This window comes from Squalius cephalus (assembly GCF_949319135.1).
Source record: "Squalius cephalus genome assembly, chromosome: 18".
In the NCBI taxonomy this organism is placed as follows: Eukaryota; Metazoa; Chordata; class Actinopteri; order Cypriniformes; family Leuciscidae; genus Squalius; species Squalius cephalus.
Window position 1 is genome coordinate 28687134 of NC_137139.1, and position 20335 is coordinate 28707468.

The following is a 20335-nucleotide window of genomic DNA, read 5'->3' on the forward strand; positions in this document are numbered from 1 at the left end:
CTCATCAGTATATGTTTGATCATCATTCAGACAGCAGACTTGTAGGCTATTAATAAATAATGGATACATAGCCTACAAGCAGATGACAAATACGTTATAATAACCGTAATTAAACTACTAAACCATACCTGTTTCATCTCTATACAGCACTCTGACTCTGTAGGCATTATTGTCCGACTCGAAATGAACACAGTTACTGAGAGTTTCTGATATTATCATCATTCCGTGAGATGAAATTGTCCTGAGAGACTGAGCGCGAGCTCATGAAGCTCCGCCCCCTGTGTCGTCCAGCAGCAGCTCATTTGCATTTAAAGGGCACACACTGAAACAGCTCGTTTTTCTGAGCCCCAAAAAATGACAATTTAAACATGCTGTAAAAAATGATCTGTTGGGTATTTTGAGCTCAAACTTCACATACACACTCTGGGGACATCAGAGACTTATTTTACATCTTGTGAAAAGGGGCATATAACGGGACCTTTAATATTTAACGTTATAAAGTAAAATTCTACCTTCCGGCCATACGCAGTCTACTTGTGTCTAAAGCGCAACTTGTTACGTCGGAAGTAGTGTTGTGCGTCATGACGTAGTGTAAATATCAGCAGTATGTCGCATTACTCGCATAAGTTGCGCTTAGACTTAAGTCGAATCCTTATGTTCGTTTGGCTGGAAGCTAGTTATTTTACTTTATGAAGTTTTAAATATGGATATTTTTCTTACACAAACGCACTTTATTAACCCCCCGGAGCAGTGTGGAGCACTTTTATGATGGATAGATGCACTTTTATGGACTTCAAAACAGAAACAGCCATTCACTGCCATTATAAAGCTGGGAAGAGCCAGGACATTTTTTAATATAACTCTGATCGTATTCGTCTGAAAGAAGAATGTCATATACACCGAGGGTGAGTAAATCCTGGGCTAATTTTCATTTTTGGGTGAACTATCCCTTTAAGTGTAGCCAGTGAAACAGGCCTATAAATACTGCTTGTATTCATGTTATCTTTTCTTGCATAGGTGGAGGTTTACTGCTTCCTTTTCACTGATCTGCTGCTGATCACTAAACCAGCGAAGCGTTTAGAGAAGGTGAAAGTGATCCGACAGCCTCTCCTCCTGCATAATGTGGTGTGCCGAGAGCTCAAAGACCCAGGTGAGCAGACTGAGCCCAGTTTAATAGCGGTCGACGTTTACATTTAATATGACAAATGAGCAGAAACAAGCAGCCGAGGATCTCAAGAGAGCATATTGTGAACCATAGTCATCTTTTAATATGTCCTAACTAGAGGCAATGAGATAAATCGCTCTCAAACTCTCCCATGTTCGTTTTTGTCCCAACCAGAAATCATCCTTATTAACAACATCACATCAATTAAATTGTAGGTTTAAATGTATTTTGGTTTTTATTTTTTTATTTTCCTAGGCTCATTTGTCCTCATCTACCTCAATGAGTTCAAGAGTGCTGTGGCTGCCTACTCTTTCCAGGCCAACAGCGCCACCCAGGGGCGAAGCTGGATTGATGCAATTTGCAATATCCAGGTAAAGTCATACTTGTGCATCAGCAATAATGATCTCTGTTTGACATTTCTGATATTCTAAACCATCTAAAGACCATCTCTCAGTCCTTGCTAGATAAGTTTGCTGATTTAGCTATGTTGTGCTTGCATTTTAGAAGCAACTGCAGCGGCTGCGGTCAGAAGAAGCTCGCAGACAGAAGGCTTGTCTGAAGAAAAAACTAGAGGAGGATCAGGGGGAAGACGAGGACAGCTCTAACTCCACTACCAGTTCACCTCACTTTAGACACAAAGATCAGAGCAATAGGTATTTGATTTTAATTTTAATTTTATAAATTGTTTTATTTTGTATTATTTTTTTATTTTATTTTTATTTAAGTTTTAATAAATACATTTTAAATCAGTGTACATTTAAAAATACAGTTTTTATTTTAATATAATTAATATTTGAATACATAATTGGCCGGTTTCACATACAAGGCTTAAGCCTAGTCCCAGACTAAAACGCATGTTTGAGATTAAAATACGTCATTTCCATTGTTTTGCCTCAAGATGCACACCAGTAATGTTTTTTTTTCTAAGGCACGTTTATAAAAGCTACTTAAAAGTCCTTATTGAACTAAGGCCTAATCCTGGCTTAACCTAAGACATGTCTGTGAAACCAGGCCCTTTATTTTCATATTTGAGTACATTTAATGATTTATAATTTGTATAAAGTATTTTTTATGTTTTATATATATATTGTATTACATTCTATTTTAATAAACACATTATTCTATTTTAATCTAATTAAATTTAGTCATATTTCGATAAATATTTTATATTTCATTACATTTTAATGTTTTATATTTCAAATTATATACTTATATACATTTTATATATATATATATATATATATAATTACATATATATATATATATATATATATATATATATATATAATTACAATTATTTTATTTTAATTTAATCATTTTTAACAACAATGATACATTATTTTATTTAAATAAAAATGTGTTTATTCATATTTTAATAAATAATATTTTATATTTCATTACATTTATAATATATTATTTATTTTAATATATTAAATTAAAAATAATTTTATTATTTTAATTTCATTAATTTAAAAAATATAGATTTTTTTTTTTTTTTTTTTTTTTTTTTAAACAACATTGACTGGCAATTTGTTTTACGATAAATGAACTCACATTATTGTTTCTCTGTTTCAGCCAATCAGATGGCTCCACAGAAACCTTGTCAGTGATGGATATGGATGAGTCTGGATCATCTTTGGATCCCTCTACTCTTCGGTCTGATCTAGGTGATGCTGGTCTGTCCTCCCTCTCAGCGCAGGCCCAACACCAGCAGGCCACAGACTTCGAGCCCCACCTGGACAGTCAGGAGGGCTCAGACCTGGACCCACAGTGCCGTTCCATGTCCATGGACAGCGCCTACGGGACGCTCTCGCCAGAGTCCATGGTGGAAGCACAGAGTCGAGTGGCCCCGGTGGAGGAGGACGACTCCGAGGAGGACAAGGTGGAGACCACGGTTGACGAAGGAGAAGATGAGGAGACAGAAAATGTGGAAGAGGAAGATGATGAGGAAGATAAAAGCTCATTTGGATCTCAGAACTCAGTGGCGCTGTCTCTAAAGCCCAGGCGCCGACGCCCCGTCCAGTGTCGCCTGACGTATTTGGAGAGACTTGCTGTCAAATCCCGTTCAGAGGATAACCTGCTGTCCACAGTTCACCATTGTAACCCGGGCGTTGCCAGAGCAGCCACAGATTGCACAGGAAGTCGGCACACATGGGAGCAGAGGGTTAAATATGTAGAAGCGCCGCTCAGCAGGAGCCTGACGGAGCTCAACCCTGCTGAACCGGACGAGTGTCTCCCGACGGATGAAGAGACGGATGAAAGCCACAGACTCACGTGCAGTTTGCCCTCAAGTATGATTTTGGACACATTGAGACAAGCCAGAATTGCACATGAGGCTGGTAGCAACCAGATTCCCTGCAGTGCGTCAGATGGGGAGCTGTCGCCCCCTAGTGGCACGGAGAGAACGGGCCACAGTGAGAGACCCCAGCAGCACAAAAAACTCACACTGGCCCAGCTCTACAGGATACGCACCACACTGGTGCTCAACTCAACGCTCACAGCCTCGTAAGTGTCACCTTTCTGTATTTGGAGATTGTTTTTTCGTTTTAGTCTTGAACTTTGGGCGATTTAACAGATAATGTGCAGAAATGAAAAAAACATCTAATGCAGAAGTTTATTTGTTAATTAAGATATTTATAAAATTTTATTTTAAGTTTTATTTTTATTTTATTTTATATTTTATTTTATACAGTGTCTAAGGTATATTAAATTTCTGTCGTTTTTTTTTTACTTCGTATAAACATTTCAAAATGGTTAATAAAATGCATGTGTGTGTGCTTGTGTATATAGATTATATATATATATATATATACACGTTTGTTTTTAGTCAAGTAAATGAGGGTCTACTTTTAATTGAATTACATATTTTTATTTTATTTTATTATAACATTGCCAATCACTCTACCACAATATTTAGTTTGTTCAATTTGTGTATCTGTATTTACTATACAGATTGTTCCAAAGCAGTTTTGCAAAAAAAAAAACGTTTTTAATTAATATAATATAATTTAGTACTGTCAAATCGATTAATTGCGATAATCGAATCTAACATAAATTTGTTATGTATGTATGTATATATATATATGTGTGTGTGTATATATATATATATATATATATATATATATATATATATATATATATATTTATGCACAAACTATGCACATATTTATGTTTACATACTTTTATGTTAGATGTGATTAACATAATCACATCTAATCACACATAAATCAATTTGACAGCACTAAATATAATATAAAATTAGTAGACTACATTAGATGGCAGTTATTTTTCTTGTATAGACATTTTATATTGGTATGTTATCTATGAAAAGAATGAAAAATAGAAAGGTAAAAAATATATATAAGCGATTAGATATATTTATATTTTGGTGTCAGGATGCTTGATTTAATTTTTTATTTATTTATTAGTAAGGTAAAAGTATTTAGTGGTTAATTTGGCATTTGAAAAGATTTACCCACCAATCTTCTTATTTAAGAAAAAATAATCTCTAGCTTTTTACCAACATGATACTTTTTCTGCCCTCAGAGGGAATATTGGTGTTGGTCTAACATTAGAACATTTTGTGTTGTGAAAAGTGAATTTTTTTGTTTGTTTTTTTGACACTTGTCGTCTTCTTTCTCCCCTTAGAGAAGTGTAGCATCTTCTGGCACAGATGTTTTCGGGACGACATTGTGAGACTGAATTCGGGACCCAAATGCACTCTACCCAATGAGCTCTCCTCTCCGCTCCCTCTTCCAGTCGGATGGACTCCTCATCGTGAAGCTTTCCTGTCATTTCTCTGCGGGAGGGGAGGAGCGCAGACTCATTAACTCGTTGCACTTTGTTTAACACAACTACAACTAACTTCAAAAGAGGTCAGCAGGGCCGGACAGTTTTCAGAACGAGAACTCCAAGACCAAATGATCAAAGGAAAACGTGTGACCGTGGGACGTTTGAGCTTACGACGGGTCGTGTGGTTGCTAAGAGAAAGTAGAAATGAGAATATGAGAATAAAACGCCACCTCTTGGATTCCCTCACCACCCCGTTTTCTTTCTAAGAATGTTTCTGTAAAATGGACCCTTTCTAAGAATATTCCGACAAAGAGGACGCAGGTGATTCACGTTAACTGCACTACTGGATGTGACTGTGTGTGTGTGTGTGTGTGTGTGTGTGTGTGTGAGTTTATGAATGAGAAAGTGTGTGAATCCACATGTGGATGTGTGTATGACTGAATGAGTTCTAGATCTTGACCTAAACCAAATCACTGTTTGACTTTAGATAACTTGAGTAGCCACTAAGGCACGTTACACATTACTTTAGGACCAGTGTTATGTTCATTTGACAGGATGGAGTGAATATTTCTGTCATGCAACTTGCTTATATGATTAAATCTTTAGGTTGGCGCGGCTTATTTAAGTTATACATGTGCACCTTGAACCCCTTACTGTATATTGTGTTGTGTGGGTCAAGTTAATGCATAAATAATATCTAAAATGCTTCAGCAGATGTTTAATTAAAGGTAAACGGACTGAAAAAGAACTGTATTTTTTTGGTTTGTAACGTTTAAGATTCAGAGAGCATCGCCTGACCCTAGATGAGCACTTATTACTGATCATCTAACACTGAATAGGGTGTTTGGTTTTCAAATGTTAACATATGTATTGAGGATTTATTGTTTTCTAAGCTTATGATCTCACTGCTGTTACCCGAAAGGTTAAACTGAAACTGCCGAAACTGTGCTTTACTAAAACCCAGTCCCTCTGAACTCCCTTTCTGAAAGAAACAAACAAAAAAAACACCCTGCCCAAAGTAAATATGGTGTATTATATGTTTACTTATTAGGCTTTTTGTGTTTGTCATATTTATTGAGCTTGCTTTGTTTTATATATATAAAATGTGGTGTATCCTTTCACTTCACGGTTGTACTTTTTTTTTTTTTTTGTCGTCTTAATTTGTTCAGTGTCATTTGTTGAATTAATTTTGAAATCTGCTAAGAACCAAAATAATGTTGTTTTCCCATGTTGAGGGAGTGTTCCTTAAATGTCTTTCAAAATAAAAGACATCTTTCAGTATTTGCGGAGTTTGATGTGAATTATTAGTGACCTCACATTATACACTGATTTTACTTAATATTTCAATATAAAACATTAAAAGTGCAGTAAGTTCTAAAAGTATTAGAAATTAAATTAAATAAAGAGTAAAATGAGTAATGCTTTTGACAAATCTGTTTTAACCGATATGGAGTCACATGAGATGAGACATTAGTGGGCTAGAAAAAGTTTTCATTCATGTTGGTTGCATTGTTGACATCGTTTAGCTTAAGTGGCTGAAGAACATCAAATATTTAGTCGGCATGAAATGGGAGTTGTAATAGTCTTTTAAATCTGAGTATAATGGCTGAACAAATGTATGGTGGGACTTAATTTTGTCCATGGGGAATCGCGAGGGCGGGAAACAAGTTGCCCCTCCCTCGCGACGCTGCAAGTTATTATATATTTAAACCCCCTATACTTATTTTATATTACATATTTTTATCATCCAGCTCCGGATTTAAAGTACCCTGTAATAGGTCATCTAGACTAGATGTTCTTCTATAAGCAGAACTATTCAGACAAAAAAAATTAAGTCCACACTATGACCACTAGAGAGAGCTACTGAGTCAAAGTTAAGATTTTTAAGCACTGCAGTGAACACACGGCTATGGAACTTATAAAGGTAATGTTATGTTAGATTTTAGGGTATTAGTTTTCACAGCATATTTAGTATTTGAGGAGTTTTCATAACTTAAATAGTTCTAAAGGAAAGACATTGAGGGTAGTGAGTGAGGACTATTGATCTTCTAAGTGTTACTTAGTATTTCTTTATCAGTTTTTTCCAGCAGCAGGACAGTCAAACATTAGAAAGTGTAATCTAAAAGATCTACAATATGAAGCTAATCTAAACGGTTACTTTTATTGATCTAAATCCATAACTAAAGTTCTAAAGCTACTGAGCTTTGACTTTATGTAGACTGTATCCACCTTTATGTGCAACGTGAAGCTGTTTTCTGTGAAAGTGCAAGATTTCCAAATCAGCCGCTGTAGGTAAATGAATAACTAGACGAATAACAAAGTGCAGTAAATGGTAAAATTATTTAAAAATTAAAAATAATAATAATTTGCCGGCAGCTATCACCCTGTAGCCCTGATTGCCCACTGAAGCTAAGCCGGGTTGAATGTCCTTCGTAAAAAGAGATGTAACCCTGCATCCTGGCCAAATTTGCCATTGGCCTCTGTTCATCATCATAATACACAGTGATTGGCTTCAACACTCTGTCTCCTCTCCACCATTAAGCTGGTGTGTGTTGGGAGTTCTGGTGCAATATGGCTGCCGTCACATTATCCAGGTGGATGCTGCACATTGGTGGTGGTTGAGCAGATTCCCCCTTCCATATGTAAAGAGTCCCAGAAAAGTGCTGTAGAAATGTCTCAAATTTGGATTAAACTGCTCAATTCGTATGGATTAGTTTTACGATCTTATTAACTTTTTGAAGCCCCAGAGTGGTAGTTGTGTAGCTTTCAATAGAGGGACAGAAAGCTCTCAGATTTCCTCAAAAAGATCTTCATTTGTGTTCTGAAGATGAATGAAAGTCTTACGGGTTTGGAACGACATGAGGGTGAGTGATTAATGACAGAATTTTCATTTCTGGCTGAACTATCCCTTTAAAAATAAGGTGGAAAAATCATATGTAATCAAACCCAGGACGACTTTCAATTAATCATGCATTACACAGAGCATGTCTGCCACTCTGAATGTGTTTTATAGAAACATAAACACAAGATGAGATGCTCTGCTGTGTATTTACATTTACTCTCAACCGGATTCATGAGATGAATGTTTCTTATCAGTCAGTGTCTTTGTGGCATCATCTTCAGATCTTTCTGAGCCTGAAAGTGTGTTGGTCTAAACTCGTTCCCCCTCTGTGCTCGGCAGCGGTTGGCATTCTGGGATGTGTGCGGGCCAAGGTGTATTTACAGGTGATTATATCAGCTAATCGGTGGATTACAGCATGTTGACTCCACACAAGACCCTAATCCTCATGGAAAAGGCAACGTTCCGGCCCGTGGGATTTTCTCCATTAATCCCATCCTAGATTTGCCGGATCCAACCCCCATGACCCACCCCCCCACCTACCTCCCTCCCCCCCATTCCCACATCTGGCCTTCTGGGGTTTATCAATGTAATCCTTCATTTTAGAAGTAGTTTATTATGCTTCATCGCTGATACACTGGACTTTAATTATAAAAATGCAGCTTTTCGCAGCAACACTAAAGTAATTACACAACCTGAGTCGATTAGCCGCTCTGTTTGTGTGTGTGCGAGTATGTGCTTCCATACACATACATACTGTATATATATATATACAGTTTACACAAATATATTAAGCAAGTACAACTGTTTCACATTGATAATAATTAGAAATGTTTCTTGAGCAACCAATTAGCATATTAGAATGATTTCTGAAGGATCATAAGGGATGATCAGGATGATAAGAGATTTTCAAAACCATAAAAAATTCATAACCAAATTTATATACGTATTAGTGCTGTCAAATCAATAATCACGATTAATCACATCTAACATAAAGATTTGTGTTTATATAATATATGTGTGTATATATATTATGTGTGTGTATATATATATATATATATATATATATATAACTTTTATGTTAGATGCAATTAATCACGATTCATCTACTTGAGATCACTCATACGTAATTTTTTTTTTACGATATGCTTCTAAAATGTGGTTCATATGCGTCTGAAACTCAATAAATATATCTAAAAAAAGTATATCTCCTTGAAAACTCAATAAATAACAAATTTATGAATAGGTTTATTTATTTGATTTTTTTTGGTCTGATTTACATGGACATTTCATCTGACACTGTATTTTAGATCTGTCACCAAGTCCAGCACAAGCGATCATGAACTCCTGCTTCTCCTTGTGACAGATGTCATAAAGCATCCTGTAAAATTTGTCTGATTAACACAAAAGGGCACTTTGGCAAATCCAGATTACGAGAGCACTTTCCTTTATTAAACGCCGCCAATCCCAGCTCTCTGCAGCTCTGGGATTAAAATCAGGTAGACACCATTGTCTGTCTAAAACAATCCCCTCTGTAAGCCTCGCTGTGTTTCTACGCTCATGATGGAGGGAAGTGTGTTAGTGTGAACACCGTTCTCTGAGTTCTCTTTAATCAACATCATCCTCTTTCGAGGCCTAGGTGATTGGATTTCGGCTGTGTTTGAATGAGGGATAAGAAGGGAAATGAGAACTGAGGCATGTTTACTAGGTTTTCGGCTGTGCGAAAAGGCCCCGCGACAAGCGCAGGCCATATGGAGTGTCCCACCATGTGAACAGCTGCCTCCCATCAGGCCGTCCATGTCGCGCGGCACCATTATACGCCGATTGACCTTTGTATTGTCATAAAAGCTGCCAAGCAACATCTGGCATCATTAGGCACAGTGGTTTTTATCAGGTTAACATGGAATATTGTATACTGATCCAAGGAGGGGACATGGAAAATCTGGAGTGGGGTTTGATATCTCTCCATCTGTGAGGTGGAGAAACAGTGTCCTGAGGGGGTTTTACTTTTTAGTGCACTGTTTAAATGTGTTTTGGGTGGTTGCTAGGGCGTTGTTAGGGTGCTGACCAAGTAAACCGAGCCCCAAGTCTGGACATTGTAAATGTATGGACATTTTTAACATTATTGTTGTTGTCATAATTATTTGTAATCAATTATTTAAAAATATATATATAATAAAACGCACCACAAATAATTAATAATTTCACATAATTATCGATTATAATAATTATTCATTACCACAAATAATAAATAGTTCAATTGATAAATATAAACAATAAAAAGCATCACAAACAATTAATAATAACATTCACTTAATTCATTTTCTAGGTCATAATTTTCTGTGTTTTTTCCCCTCAAATTACTTTTTTTCATTATAATTTCATTATTATTATTTATTACTTCAAAGATAAATAAATAAATAATAAAAAGCACAATAAATAATTAATAATAAGGTTCACATTAAGGTTTGCTAGAGGGAACCAGTGTTTTTTTATTTTCTAAATTATTATTATTGTTAATTATGAGTACAAAAGTATTTTTATTAATTACAATAAATTATATGATTTAACTGTCATAATTATTTGTTACCAAGCCTCTTACACATTTCATTGGTTTTCACGCACCTGGACTTACAACTAGCCTTCATCTGAGCGCAACAATATTTCCTTGTCTTCTGACCACAAATAATAAACAATTAATAATAATTCTATTAATAGATATAAATATAAAAAAGTATCACATACAATTAATAATAAGGTTCACATAATTTCAATACTAGAAAGAACCAGGCCAGAGTTTCTACTGTTTTTTGTTTTTGTTTTTTTGTTTTCTGAATTACTTCAGCTTGGCTTAATATTTAAGCTGTTTTTCTGTTCTGATTCTGTCCCATTAGACATAACATATGTCTGCGAGCTCATAATCATTACTTAGGTGTTTCAAAAAATGAAAGTGACCATACGGCACAGTTTATAAAAACAACTTTACAGAGATTACTGTTATTGTATCAGCCTTAAGGAGCTTATTGTCATTCCAGTATTGTATTTTTGAGGGGGTTAATGCACATGAAAATGAAATGACAAGCATATTACTTAATTAAATGGAAATCCATTTGGAAATGCCAGACGCCACCGTCGAGTTATGATGTAAACGAGTTGCATTTACTACCATTTCTGCAATTAATCTGGTTTACTGTGGTTCGGACATACCTTTGGATTACCAGATGTCAAATCCATGAAGCCGCAGTAAAAGATAGCATGAAACATTAAGTCAAATAATTTCTATTCTCACTGCAACTAAAGGAAGAGCACATGCAGGACTCTGATTGTGTAGGCAATTGGTTCTTGCATATGGTCCTTTGAATAAATGATAAGTCACCAGTTGTGTTTGACAACCAACCCAGATCTTTATCAGGTCACTCAATCCACACAGCTAAATAAGTGTGACTAATGACAGTGAGGATGGAGCGTATGACTGGCCGCTATATCAGCTGAATGAGTGTCCAGTAGAGAATGTTGCCCTCCCGAAATGTCCAGTCATTAAACATTAACAGACGAGCTCACCTTGGGAATGCACCAGTTCATTTAGCTTTAAGTCCTATAGTTCATTGTACACTTTCTGGATAGCAGTAGCCATCAAGTCTGGGTTACAAAAAGTTATTTCCATCTGTATTGCGTTATTAAAGGGATAGTTCACCCAAAAATGAAAATTCTGTCATTAATTACTCGCCCTCATGTTGTTCCAAACCTGTAAGACTTTCGTTCATCTTCAGAACACAAATTAAAATCTTTTTGATGAAATCTGAGAGCTTTCCTTCCCGCCATTGACAGTTACGCAACTACCACTTTGAAACTTCAAAAAGTTCATAAAGAGATCGTAAAACTAATATGAATTGAACGGTTTAATCCAAAACTTCTGAAGAGACTTGATCGCTTTATATGATTAACAGATTTAATTTAGGCTTTTACCCACATATAAACATTCATCAGTGAACATAAACAGAAGCTCAACTGAACCTGCTTAATGCACAAGAACAAACATCTTGCCGAAGCTCAAACGTGATACATAACACATGAGAATTAACCTCATTGGTTCTTGCAGAAGCTCAAACGTGCTGCGTAACACGAGAATGAACCCCATTGGTTCTTGCTGAAGCTCAAACATGCTGTGTAACATGAGAATGAACCCCATTGGTTCTTGCTAATCTCAAAAATGATGCATAACACACAAGAATGAATCTCATTGGTTCTTGCCAAAGCTCAAACGTGATGCGTAACACGAGAATGAACCTCATTGGTTTTCGCACGTCAAGCAAACATGCATGAGCTTCTGTTTACCACAACTGATAAGTGAATTGATGAATGTTTATATGTGAATAAAAGCCTAAATTCAATCTGTTTATCATATAAAGCGATTGTGTTTCTTTAGAAAATTTTGGACTAAACCGCTCAATTCACATGAATTAATTTTTATGTTCTCTTTATGAACTTTTGAAGCGTCAAAGTGGTAGCCTAGTTGCGTTGCCGACAAGGGACAGAAAGCTCTCAGATTTCATTAAAAAGATCTTCATTTGTGTTCCGAAGATGAATGAAAGTCTTACGGGTTTGGAACGACATGAGGGAGAGTAATTAATGGAAGAATTTTCATTTTTGGGTGAACTATCACTTTAAGGCCTTTTGTGACAACATACCCCAATATCAGCTCATATTGTTAAACCAAATGGGTTAAGTTGTCACCGTGGAATCTGCTAGTAGCAATGCAACACACAAAAATTAGGGTTATAGTTTTATATTTAGATATGTTAATTTTATGATATTTATATATCATACATTTATATATTAAATATTTTATTTAGCCTATATTTTATACACATATTAATAAATGTATTCCTACAGATTTTTGTTTGTATCTAAAATCATAATATTTGTGTTTCTATAGGCTACATAAGTCCCCAGGTGGCAGACCTGTCGTTATGAGATGCAAATTAAGCCATTTATTCTTTATGAATTCTTCAGAGCACAAAGAGTTAACTGTGGGAGGTTCTGTCAGCATATTTGGGTGGAGTGAACTTGGCCAGCCTGTGTACACTTTTCTTCTTCTCCAGTAATTAGCTTGGCTTCCAGCAAAGCCATGCTTCAGCATCTTCGAGAAGAACCCATCACGACCAGAGCTCATCTGCTGTAAAATTACTGTTTATTTTCAGTTCCCTGTCAGAGATGGGCGAAATCAGTGAAGCGTCCTTACTGGATTACATCTGTTCCTGTGGAGGAAAAGTCAAAAATTCAGATCTGTCCAAAACATATAAGCATTTCATAAACCATAGCGATTTGCAGCTACGTGGTGAGTAAATGAGAATATGACATTTTTCACATTTCCTTTACACCTAGGCTAATCTACACTGCAAGCACGCGACGCAACGCGAGACACGCACGAGACGCGTTTTTGCGTTTAGAAACACTAGCTAACGTTACATTGAACGAAACAGAACGCGCGGGGTCTTTTTTTATAAGTTGTTTTAATAAACTCAATTTTAATGTGAGAGTCCGTCATAGAAACGCAACACTCGAGCGTGCGCCGCAACTGAGGCAGTGACCAACTATTATAGACATTTTAATTTAGTCGAGTTGCTATTATGGGGTGTTTTTGGTGGCAAGTCTATGGCACCTTTTTCATTCTAAAATCCGCATACTGTGCTTTTGCTCTGCTTGAGGTCTGAGTAAATGGCTGTTAGCGTCTTAAAAGGTAACTGTGGCAAACATCTGCTTTAGATTAGAAAAGCTTTACCAACAGATAGAATTACACATGGAATTGTCATTTCCTTCGTTCCCTCAGGAAGGGCCCCCACATTCCCAAACCATGACAGTGGAGTTCTAGAATATCCACTGAAGGTGTAGTTTACTAGTTGATCCATATTTCAATAATAATCAAAATATGGCCATATTAATTGATTGGCATAACCACATTAAGCTGATATTCTGAATAACACATCTGGCGTATGCCTATTTATAGGCGAAAAGTGTTAATTTATAAATGTGCATATTCATATAAAGGTGATATTAGATATTACTGACAGTTGTGGAAAAAACTTAACTATTGAAAAAAGTACACATATTTGACACAAGGAAGGACTTACATTAAGCAGAATATACCCAAATTCTGAGAATTCCTATGCACATAGGCCTACTTATTTTGATTGCTGATGCTGACTTATTCTTTTCTGATTTTGCTTTTCTAATGGCTCAAATGGACCAAATGTTTTACTGATAGGCCTATATAAGATGATAAATTGACCAATATTTGCATTAAATGATATCTGTAGCTGCTTGCTTGATTAAGAATGAACTCTCTCACTTGTGTCAGTTTCAAAAGCCTTTTCAATGGATATTGCTGTTTTTTTTTTTTTGTTTTTTTTTTGTGAATTACAAATTGCGAATATTGCTCAAAGTTGGCATGAAACAGAAGTTGCAATAGACGTTTCTTCCCTATTTTGACGTTATCCGAGTTAAACTGGTTCTGGAACGAGAAAAATCTAGTGTGGGACTTGATTATGTCCATCAGGAATTGATTGGATGGTTGTGGTTTGCTATTGGTGGATCTCATGTGAGTGACGGGTTGCCCCGCCCACGCACCAGTAAACACATCAGAGATGTCGCTGCAAGAGGGTAAAGTTATTTTGATTAAAGATTACAATTTAAAAAAAAATAATAATAATTGCACAGAGAAATAATTTAATAATAATAATACTACTAATAATAATAATAAATACTGCAATATTCCATAAAATAAAAATAAAAAAATAAAAAAGATTTACCATGGTGACCATGGATTTCATGGTGACTTTAAAGGAGAACTCCGGTCAATTTTAACATTGAGCTAATTTTTTTGTAAATTTATTTTGGAGTGCTGTCAGTACAGAGAACAACGACAAAAATCGGTGTTGCCTACACCGTGTTATCCTCTTTTTAAAATTTGCACCCTGTTGACTTCAATGGGGCAAGTTTTAAACCTGCTTTTAGCCTCTTAACGTCCTTGATGTGTCATTACAAGTGCACAGGTCATGTGAGTGATTCCTTCAGAGTGAACACGGGTGAATCTGACTGCAGTAGATGTGAAAGATATTAATAAAAATGATGTTATTTCAGCCAGCGCACATACCTGTATTTACATCCTGTTTTCGGTCGAAGTCCAAAGTAGTCGATTGTCGAGTTCACGCGCGTGATCATAGGTACTAAACCTATGCGTGTGAACAGGTATGTGCACTGGCTGAAATAACATAATTTTTATTAATATCTTTCACATCTACTGCAGTCAGATTGACCTGCGTTCACTCTGAAGGAATCACTCACATGACCTGTGCACTTGTAATGACACATCAAGGATGTTAAGAGGCTAAAAGCAGGTTTAAAACTTGCCCCATTGAAGTCAACAGGGTGCAAATTTTAAAAAGAGGATAACACGGTGTAGGCAACACCGATTTTTGTCGTTGTTCTCTGTACTGACAGCACTCCAAACTTACAAAAAAATGAGCTCAATGTTAAAATTGACCGGAGTTCTCCTTTAAAATCCCATTGTATAGTTATCAGCAAGCATCTGTCGTTGAAAAACAAATACTGGTTTAACCACTAGTTCTTTGTGTGTGAACATAAAATATTAATGTAAAAAATGAAATGACGTGTCTGCCATAAAGGGCTTGGGTGCAGCAAAGTGGGCCAAATAAAAAAAAAAAAAAAAAAAAACAGGCTTGATGTTTTCATAAACCACTTAAACAGTAATTAAATTAGATGATGTTGCATTTAATCCTACATACATGTGTCAGACATAAATATATGAAACAATTATCCATAATGGCTTTTAATGCTTCGTCCAGCTGTGCTTGTACAGTTGTGTACAGAGGTTTCAAAATCTGCCTTCATCTGGTACCATCTGACACAGCTAACCAATTATCATAATTATTCCCGGTTACCGCATCAGCCTGCGTGACATGCTCTAATTCTGGTTATAATGACTCCAGTCCTTTTTAGGATGGTGGTTTTGATGGGATCTCGGGCAGTTGCTATATTCTCTGTGGGAATGTAGAGTCCTCATAGTTGGCCAGGGTAGACTAATAAATTTGCTCAGAAAGCTAAACAGTGTTCCTCTCAGTACCATGACAGGACTTCTGTCGGCTACAACTGTTAAGTGTTGACTTCCCTTAGGGTTTCCTGTTGTTGTGGATGCCGTGTTGCAATGTCATCCCTATCTTTTTCCCCTGGCAGGAAAACGGAAAGGTTGTGTTTAAGGTTGCATTCTCTATTTAAAGATCCAAGTCCTGATATGTTTTGCCTGTATGGCACAATCCAGTTTGAGTGGTACTGTTTAACCCTTTTATGGATCACATTATGTAAACGTGATGTGTTTGAAAGTATACCACATCCCCACTCTTCTACTTTTAGGTTGTTTGTGGTATCTGGCTTTTGACATATAAAAGGGTGAACTGTTTCATAAAACAAGACCTATTTCTTAGGCGAAAGTCTCAAGAATGAGATTCTTAGTTTAATTTTTTTTTTTTTTTTATTATTTTTATTGTATTGTTCATTGACAATGACATTTTATTAAGTCATTCATAATGTTCATTAGCAATAAAATAATTCTTTCATAAGGTTATAAAAGAAAATGCTTACTTGGAGTGAAAAAAATGCTTTATTATAATTCTTTTTCATTTCTACATGTTAACAAAATATCTTAGTGCTGATCAATACTGTTCAATGAAACCTAAACTAGGGATTTTCAAACTGGGGCCCAAAAGTTTTTGAGGAGAAACAGTGTTACAATGTAAAAATATATAAATAATAATAAAAATTATTAAATAAAACTAAATGAAAATGTGATTAAAACAAACAAAAAATGTATTAAAATAATAAATAACACAAATTTGAATGATTAAATAATACATCTAAAAGCACTGCAGTGAACAAAAAAAACATAATAATATAATATAATTTCCCTTGGATGAGAATGATCATATTTGAGGGCATCAAAAAAATTAAAGACCCCTGACCTAGACTATGCTATGCAATGAATATGTATCGAGCCTTTATATGATTTTTTCATTTATATATGAATACTATACCATGTTGACCTTCAACAATGTGTCTGTTGCCATGGTAACCAAAAACTATTTCACAGAAAATTAAAGTAGGATTGAGGAAAATAGCACCTGGAAACATCAGAAATCTTTGTGTTATGTACAAATGAAACTTAAATTAAAAATGCGCCTTCATGAGAGAAGTTTCCATGACAATCTGCCAAAAGCAGATGCTCAAATTAGTAAAACTGTGGTGGTAATTATACTATGGGTTGCGAATCGCCTTAGTGGGGAAACAACAAGTGGTCCGGACAAAGCACAAGAATGATGGTGCGTTCATGCCATGTCTAAAATATGTAAAATAAATGTTCTCAAGTTTGTTGGGTTCATAACTTGTATTTTCATATTTCTGGCATGGTGCATCACAGGAGTGTTTCCTGAACTCCCGCTCCTCGAGTCCTCACGGACTGTGCTTGTAAAAACACCGGTGTAGTCCAATTCATGAACAGATGACTCTTATGAGTCGGTTCTTTTGATGACTCAATCACTTTGAGTCTTTTACTGAATGGACTCCATCAGAGTCAAGTCAATTCACCTATGTTTCTATAGCGCTTTATACAATACAGATTGCTTCAAAGCAGCTTTACAGTGATACAGTGACAGAGTGTGTTAAAGATATAAAAGATTGGATGACGCGTAATTTTCTTTTATTAAATCCAGACAAGACAGAGGTACTACTTATCGGTTCAAAAAACCGCCCACAAAACCTCTTACAATACAACTTTAACATAGTAGGATGTCCTGTTACTTTATCCTCTACAGTAAAAGACCTGGGTGTTATACTAGACTGCAACCTGTCTTTTGAAAATCATATTTCATATGTTACAAGAACAGCCTTTTTCCACCTTAGAAACATTGCTAAGCTACATAACATGCTATCAGTTTCTGATGCAGAAAAGTTAGTTCAAGCATTCGTGACCTCGAGACTAGATTACTGTAATGCTTTATTAGCTGGTTGTCCTGCATCCTCAATAAACAAGCTACAGTTAGTCCAAAATGCCGCCGCTAGAGTTCTTACTAGATCAAGAAAATATGATCATATAACACCGATTTTATCATCACTACATTGGTTACCTATAAAGTTCCGTATTAATTACAAGGTATTGCTACTGACTTATAAAGCCCTAAACGGCTTTGAGTTAATTATTAATTATTATTATTATTAAATTCAAGGCTTTTGGTCATACCTAGGATATCCAGATCCACCAAAGGAGGGAGATCATTTTCACATTTAGCTCCAAAACTCTGGAATAGCCTTCCTGATACTGTTCGTTGCTCAGACTCGCTCTCCCAGTTTAAAACTAGATTAAAGACGCATCTCTTCAGCCAGGCATTCATATAATACTTTTAATCTTACAGTTCAAACTACAATCCGGCCTCTAGTTCATAAATGCCAGAGGAGAACTGGCCCCCGACTGAGCCCGGATTCTCCCAAGGTTTTTTTTTTCTCCATTAGGTCACTTGATGGAGTTTTTCAGTTCCTTGCCACTGTTGCCTTTGGCTTGCTCAGTTGGGGATATTTTGGGGATATTTAATTTTATTTTATCAATCAATAAATTCCACTAGAAACAAACCTTGTTGTATTATTTTAATTTAATACTGTGAAGCTGCTTTGATACAATCTGTATTGTGAAAAGCGCTATACAAATATACTTGACTTGACTTGACTTGATAAACAGGAGAATGATTCAATGATTCATTTCAGCTGTACTGCAGTGAAGTCAGTTCAGTGTTGATTCAGTTTCATTGTAAAGATCATTAATAATTAAAGCTCAGTTCAGTTCTCATCCAATAGTGTCAGTGCAGTCAAATCAATAATATTGTTGAATATTGTTGAGTGGCTCCTGAATAAACACATGACTCCTTACTGAACTGCAAGTTCCATGTCAAAGCTCATTGCGTCAATATAAGTGTGTTGTGCCACCAAGAAAGCAAAAATAAATTTTCCTTAAGGCAATGGAATTGAAGTAGGGAAAATAAGTCTTTGGGATCTAAATAAAACTAGGGGCCAACGCTGGGAGGATCTGAGTGATGATCCATTGGGAATGGTCATTGAAAAGGCATATGAGCAACGCAGTAATGGAGGATTTGTTTGCGCAGGTCTCCTCCCTGTCATTTTCTATTCTTGTATAGTAACTCGAGCCAGTTTCTGATTCCTCCTTGATGCAGTCAGTCTGTGCTGAAGTGATGTTGCATAACATCACAAACTCCCACAGGCCAGGAATCAGAGTCCATTGCGTGCAAAACATTAAAACGGCTAATCTTACAAGTCAATAACTTGCAGACAGAACAAATCAATAAATGAACAAGTGTGTAGTGTCAATCTCAAACCTGTAAATGTTGCTTTTAAAGGGATGGTTCACCCCAAAATCTTCATTTTCTCACCCTCATGCCATTCCAAACCTGTATGACTTTATTTTTTCCATTGGAACACAAACAAAAATGTTTATTTATAACATTTAAAGGGATTGTCCACCCAAAAATTTGGGTGACATTTACTCAATTCATTCCAAACCTTTATTACGTAATTTCTTCTGCTGAACACAAAAGTAGATATTTTAAAGAATGTTGTTAACCAAACAGTGTCGGTTCTATTTGACATTCATTGTATGGACCAAAAATAAAATGGAAATGATTTGGTTGCAGACATTCTTCAAAATATCTTAATTTGTGTTCAGCAGAAGAATAACTCATACAGGTTTGGAACAACATGACGGTGAGTAAATTGGTGACAACTGTCATTTTTGGGTGGACTATCCCTTTAACTACTTCTGTATTCCATAGAAGACAGAAATCACAGTTTGGAATGACGTGAACAACAATGTTTGTGTGGATTGTGTTTTTAAAGACTAGCTTCTGATATGCTTTTTTTTTTTTTTTCTGAAATGTTGAGTTTAGATTTACAAAGGAAAGAACTACTGCAAGGTCATATTGTACGAGTAATCTTTCTTTTAAGAAATATTTTGAAAGCATGCTGGGAAAACATTATCATCTCTTACTCACTCTCTCTTTTTTTTTCTTGCAGCCAAATACAGAGAAGAGTTCAAACTCATCATTGATAGAATTGCTGTGGTGAAATCTGAGAATGTGAGTACATGTGTGGTCAGATCATTATTGCAGAGTTTAAACTAATTAACTCCTCCCTCTGTCTCATTAAATAATCGTTAGTGCATTGTTGTGTTTGTAATGCGAGCGTGTTTATTCCCTGTCCCTGAAGAATAGTCGCACAGGTCTCTATTCCCACAGTGATTCAATATTTACTCTGTGACTGGGATAGGTCTCATTTTCTCACATCAGTGCTATACCCCACACACCCTTATGATCATGGACCATTGTCCTAGACGTGTACTTCCCCTCGCAAGAGATCCTTTTTTGCAATCCATTTTTTCCAGCCATAAACTAGCCTTCAAAAGTTTG

The 20335-nt window shown here is 35.9% G+C and overlaps 2 protein-coding genes across 7 annotated transcripts in view; both read left to right on the forward strand.

Annotated features, from left to right (window-relative positions):
• The window catches only part of plekhg5b (pleckstrin homology domain containing, family G (with RhoGef domain) member 5b), a gene marked incomplete at its 3' end in the record, with an annotated part of 73387 nt that extends 68265 nt beyond the window's left edge, over positions 1 to 5122 (forward strand). For 4 of the 6 annotated variants that reach the window (XM_079848419.1, XM_079848417.1, XM_079848422.1 and 1 more), the window contains 5 exons: positions 1018 to 1150; positions 1421 to 1536; positions 1670 to 1818; positions 2741 to 3670; positions 4814 to 5122. In XM_079848419.1, coding sequence (XP_079704545.1) covers positions 1018 to 1150; positions 1421 to 1536; positions 1670 to 1818; positions 2741 to 3670; positions 4814 to 4823 — 1338 coding nt within the window. Of the gene's footprint in view, positions 1 to 1017; positions 1151 to 1420; positions 1537 to 1669; positions 1819 to 2740; positions 3675 to 4813 lie in introns of those variants that run through there. The other 2 variants (XM_079848420.1, XM_079848418.1) reach the window with 1 other exon arrangement.
• Positions 5123 to 12871: 7749 nt separating this feature from the next.
• LOC307146284 (ankyrin repeat domain-containing protein SOWAHC) overlaps positions 12872 to 20335 on the forward strand; it is a 29484-nt gene continuing 22020 nt past the window's right edge. Inside the window, exons 1-2 of the mRNA XM_079850183.1 lie at positions 12872 to 13134; positions 19944 to 20005. Of these exons, the coding sequence (XP_079706309.1) occupies positions 13011 to 13134; positions 19944 to 20005 (186 nt within the window). The 5' untranslated portion in view covers positions 12872 to 13010. The remainder of the gene's footprint in view (positions 13135 to 19943; positions 20006 to 20335) is intronic.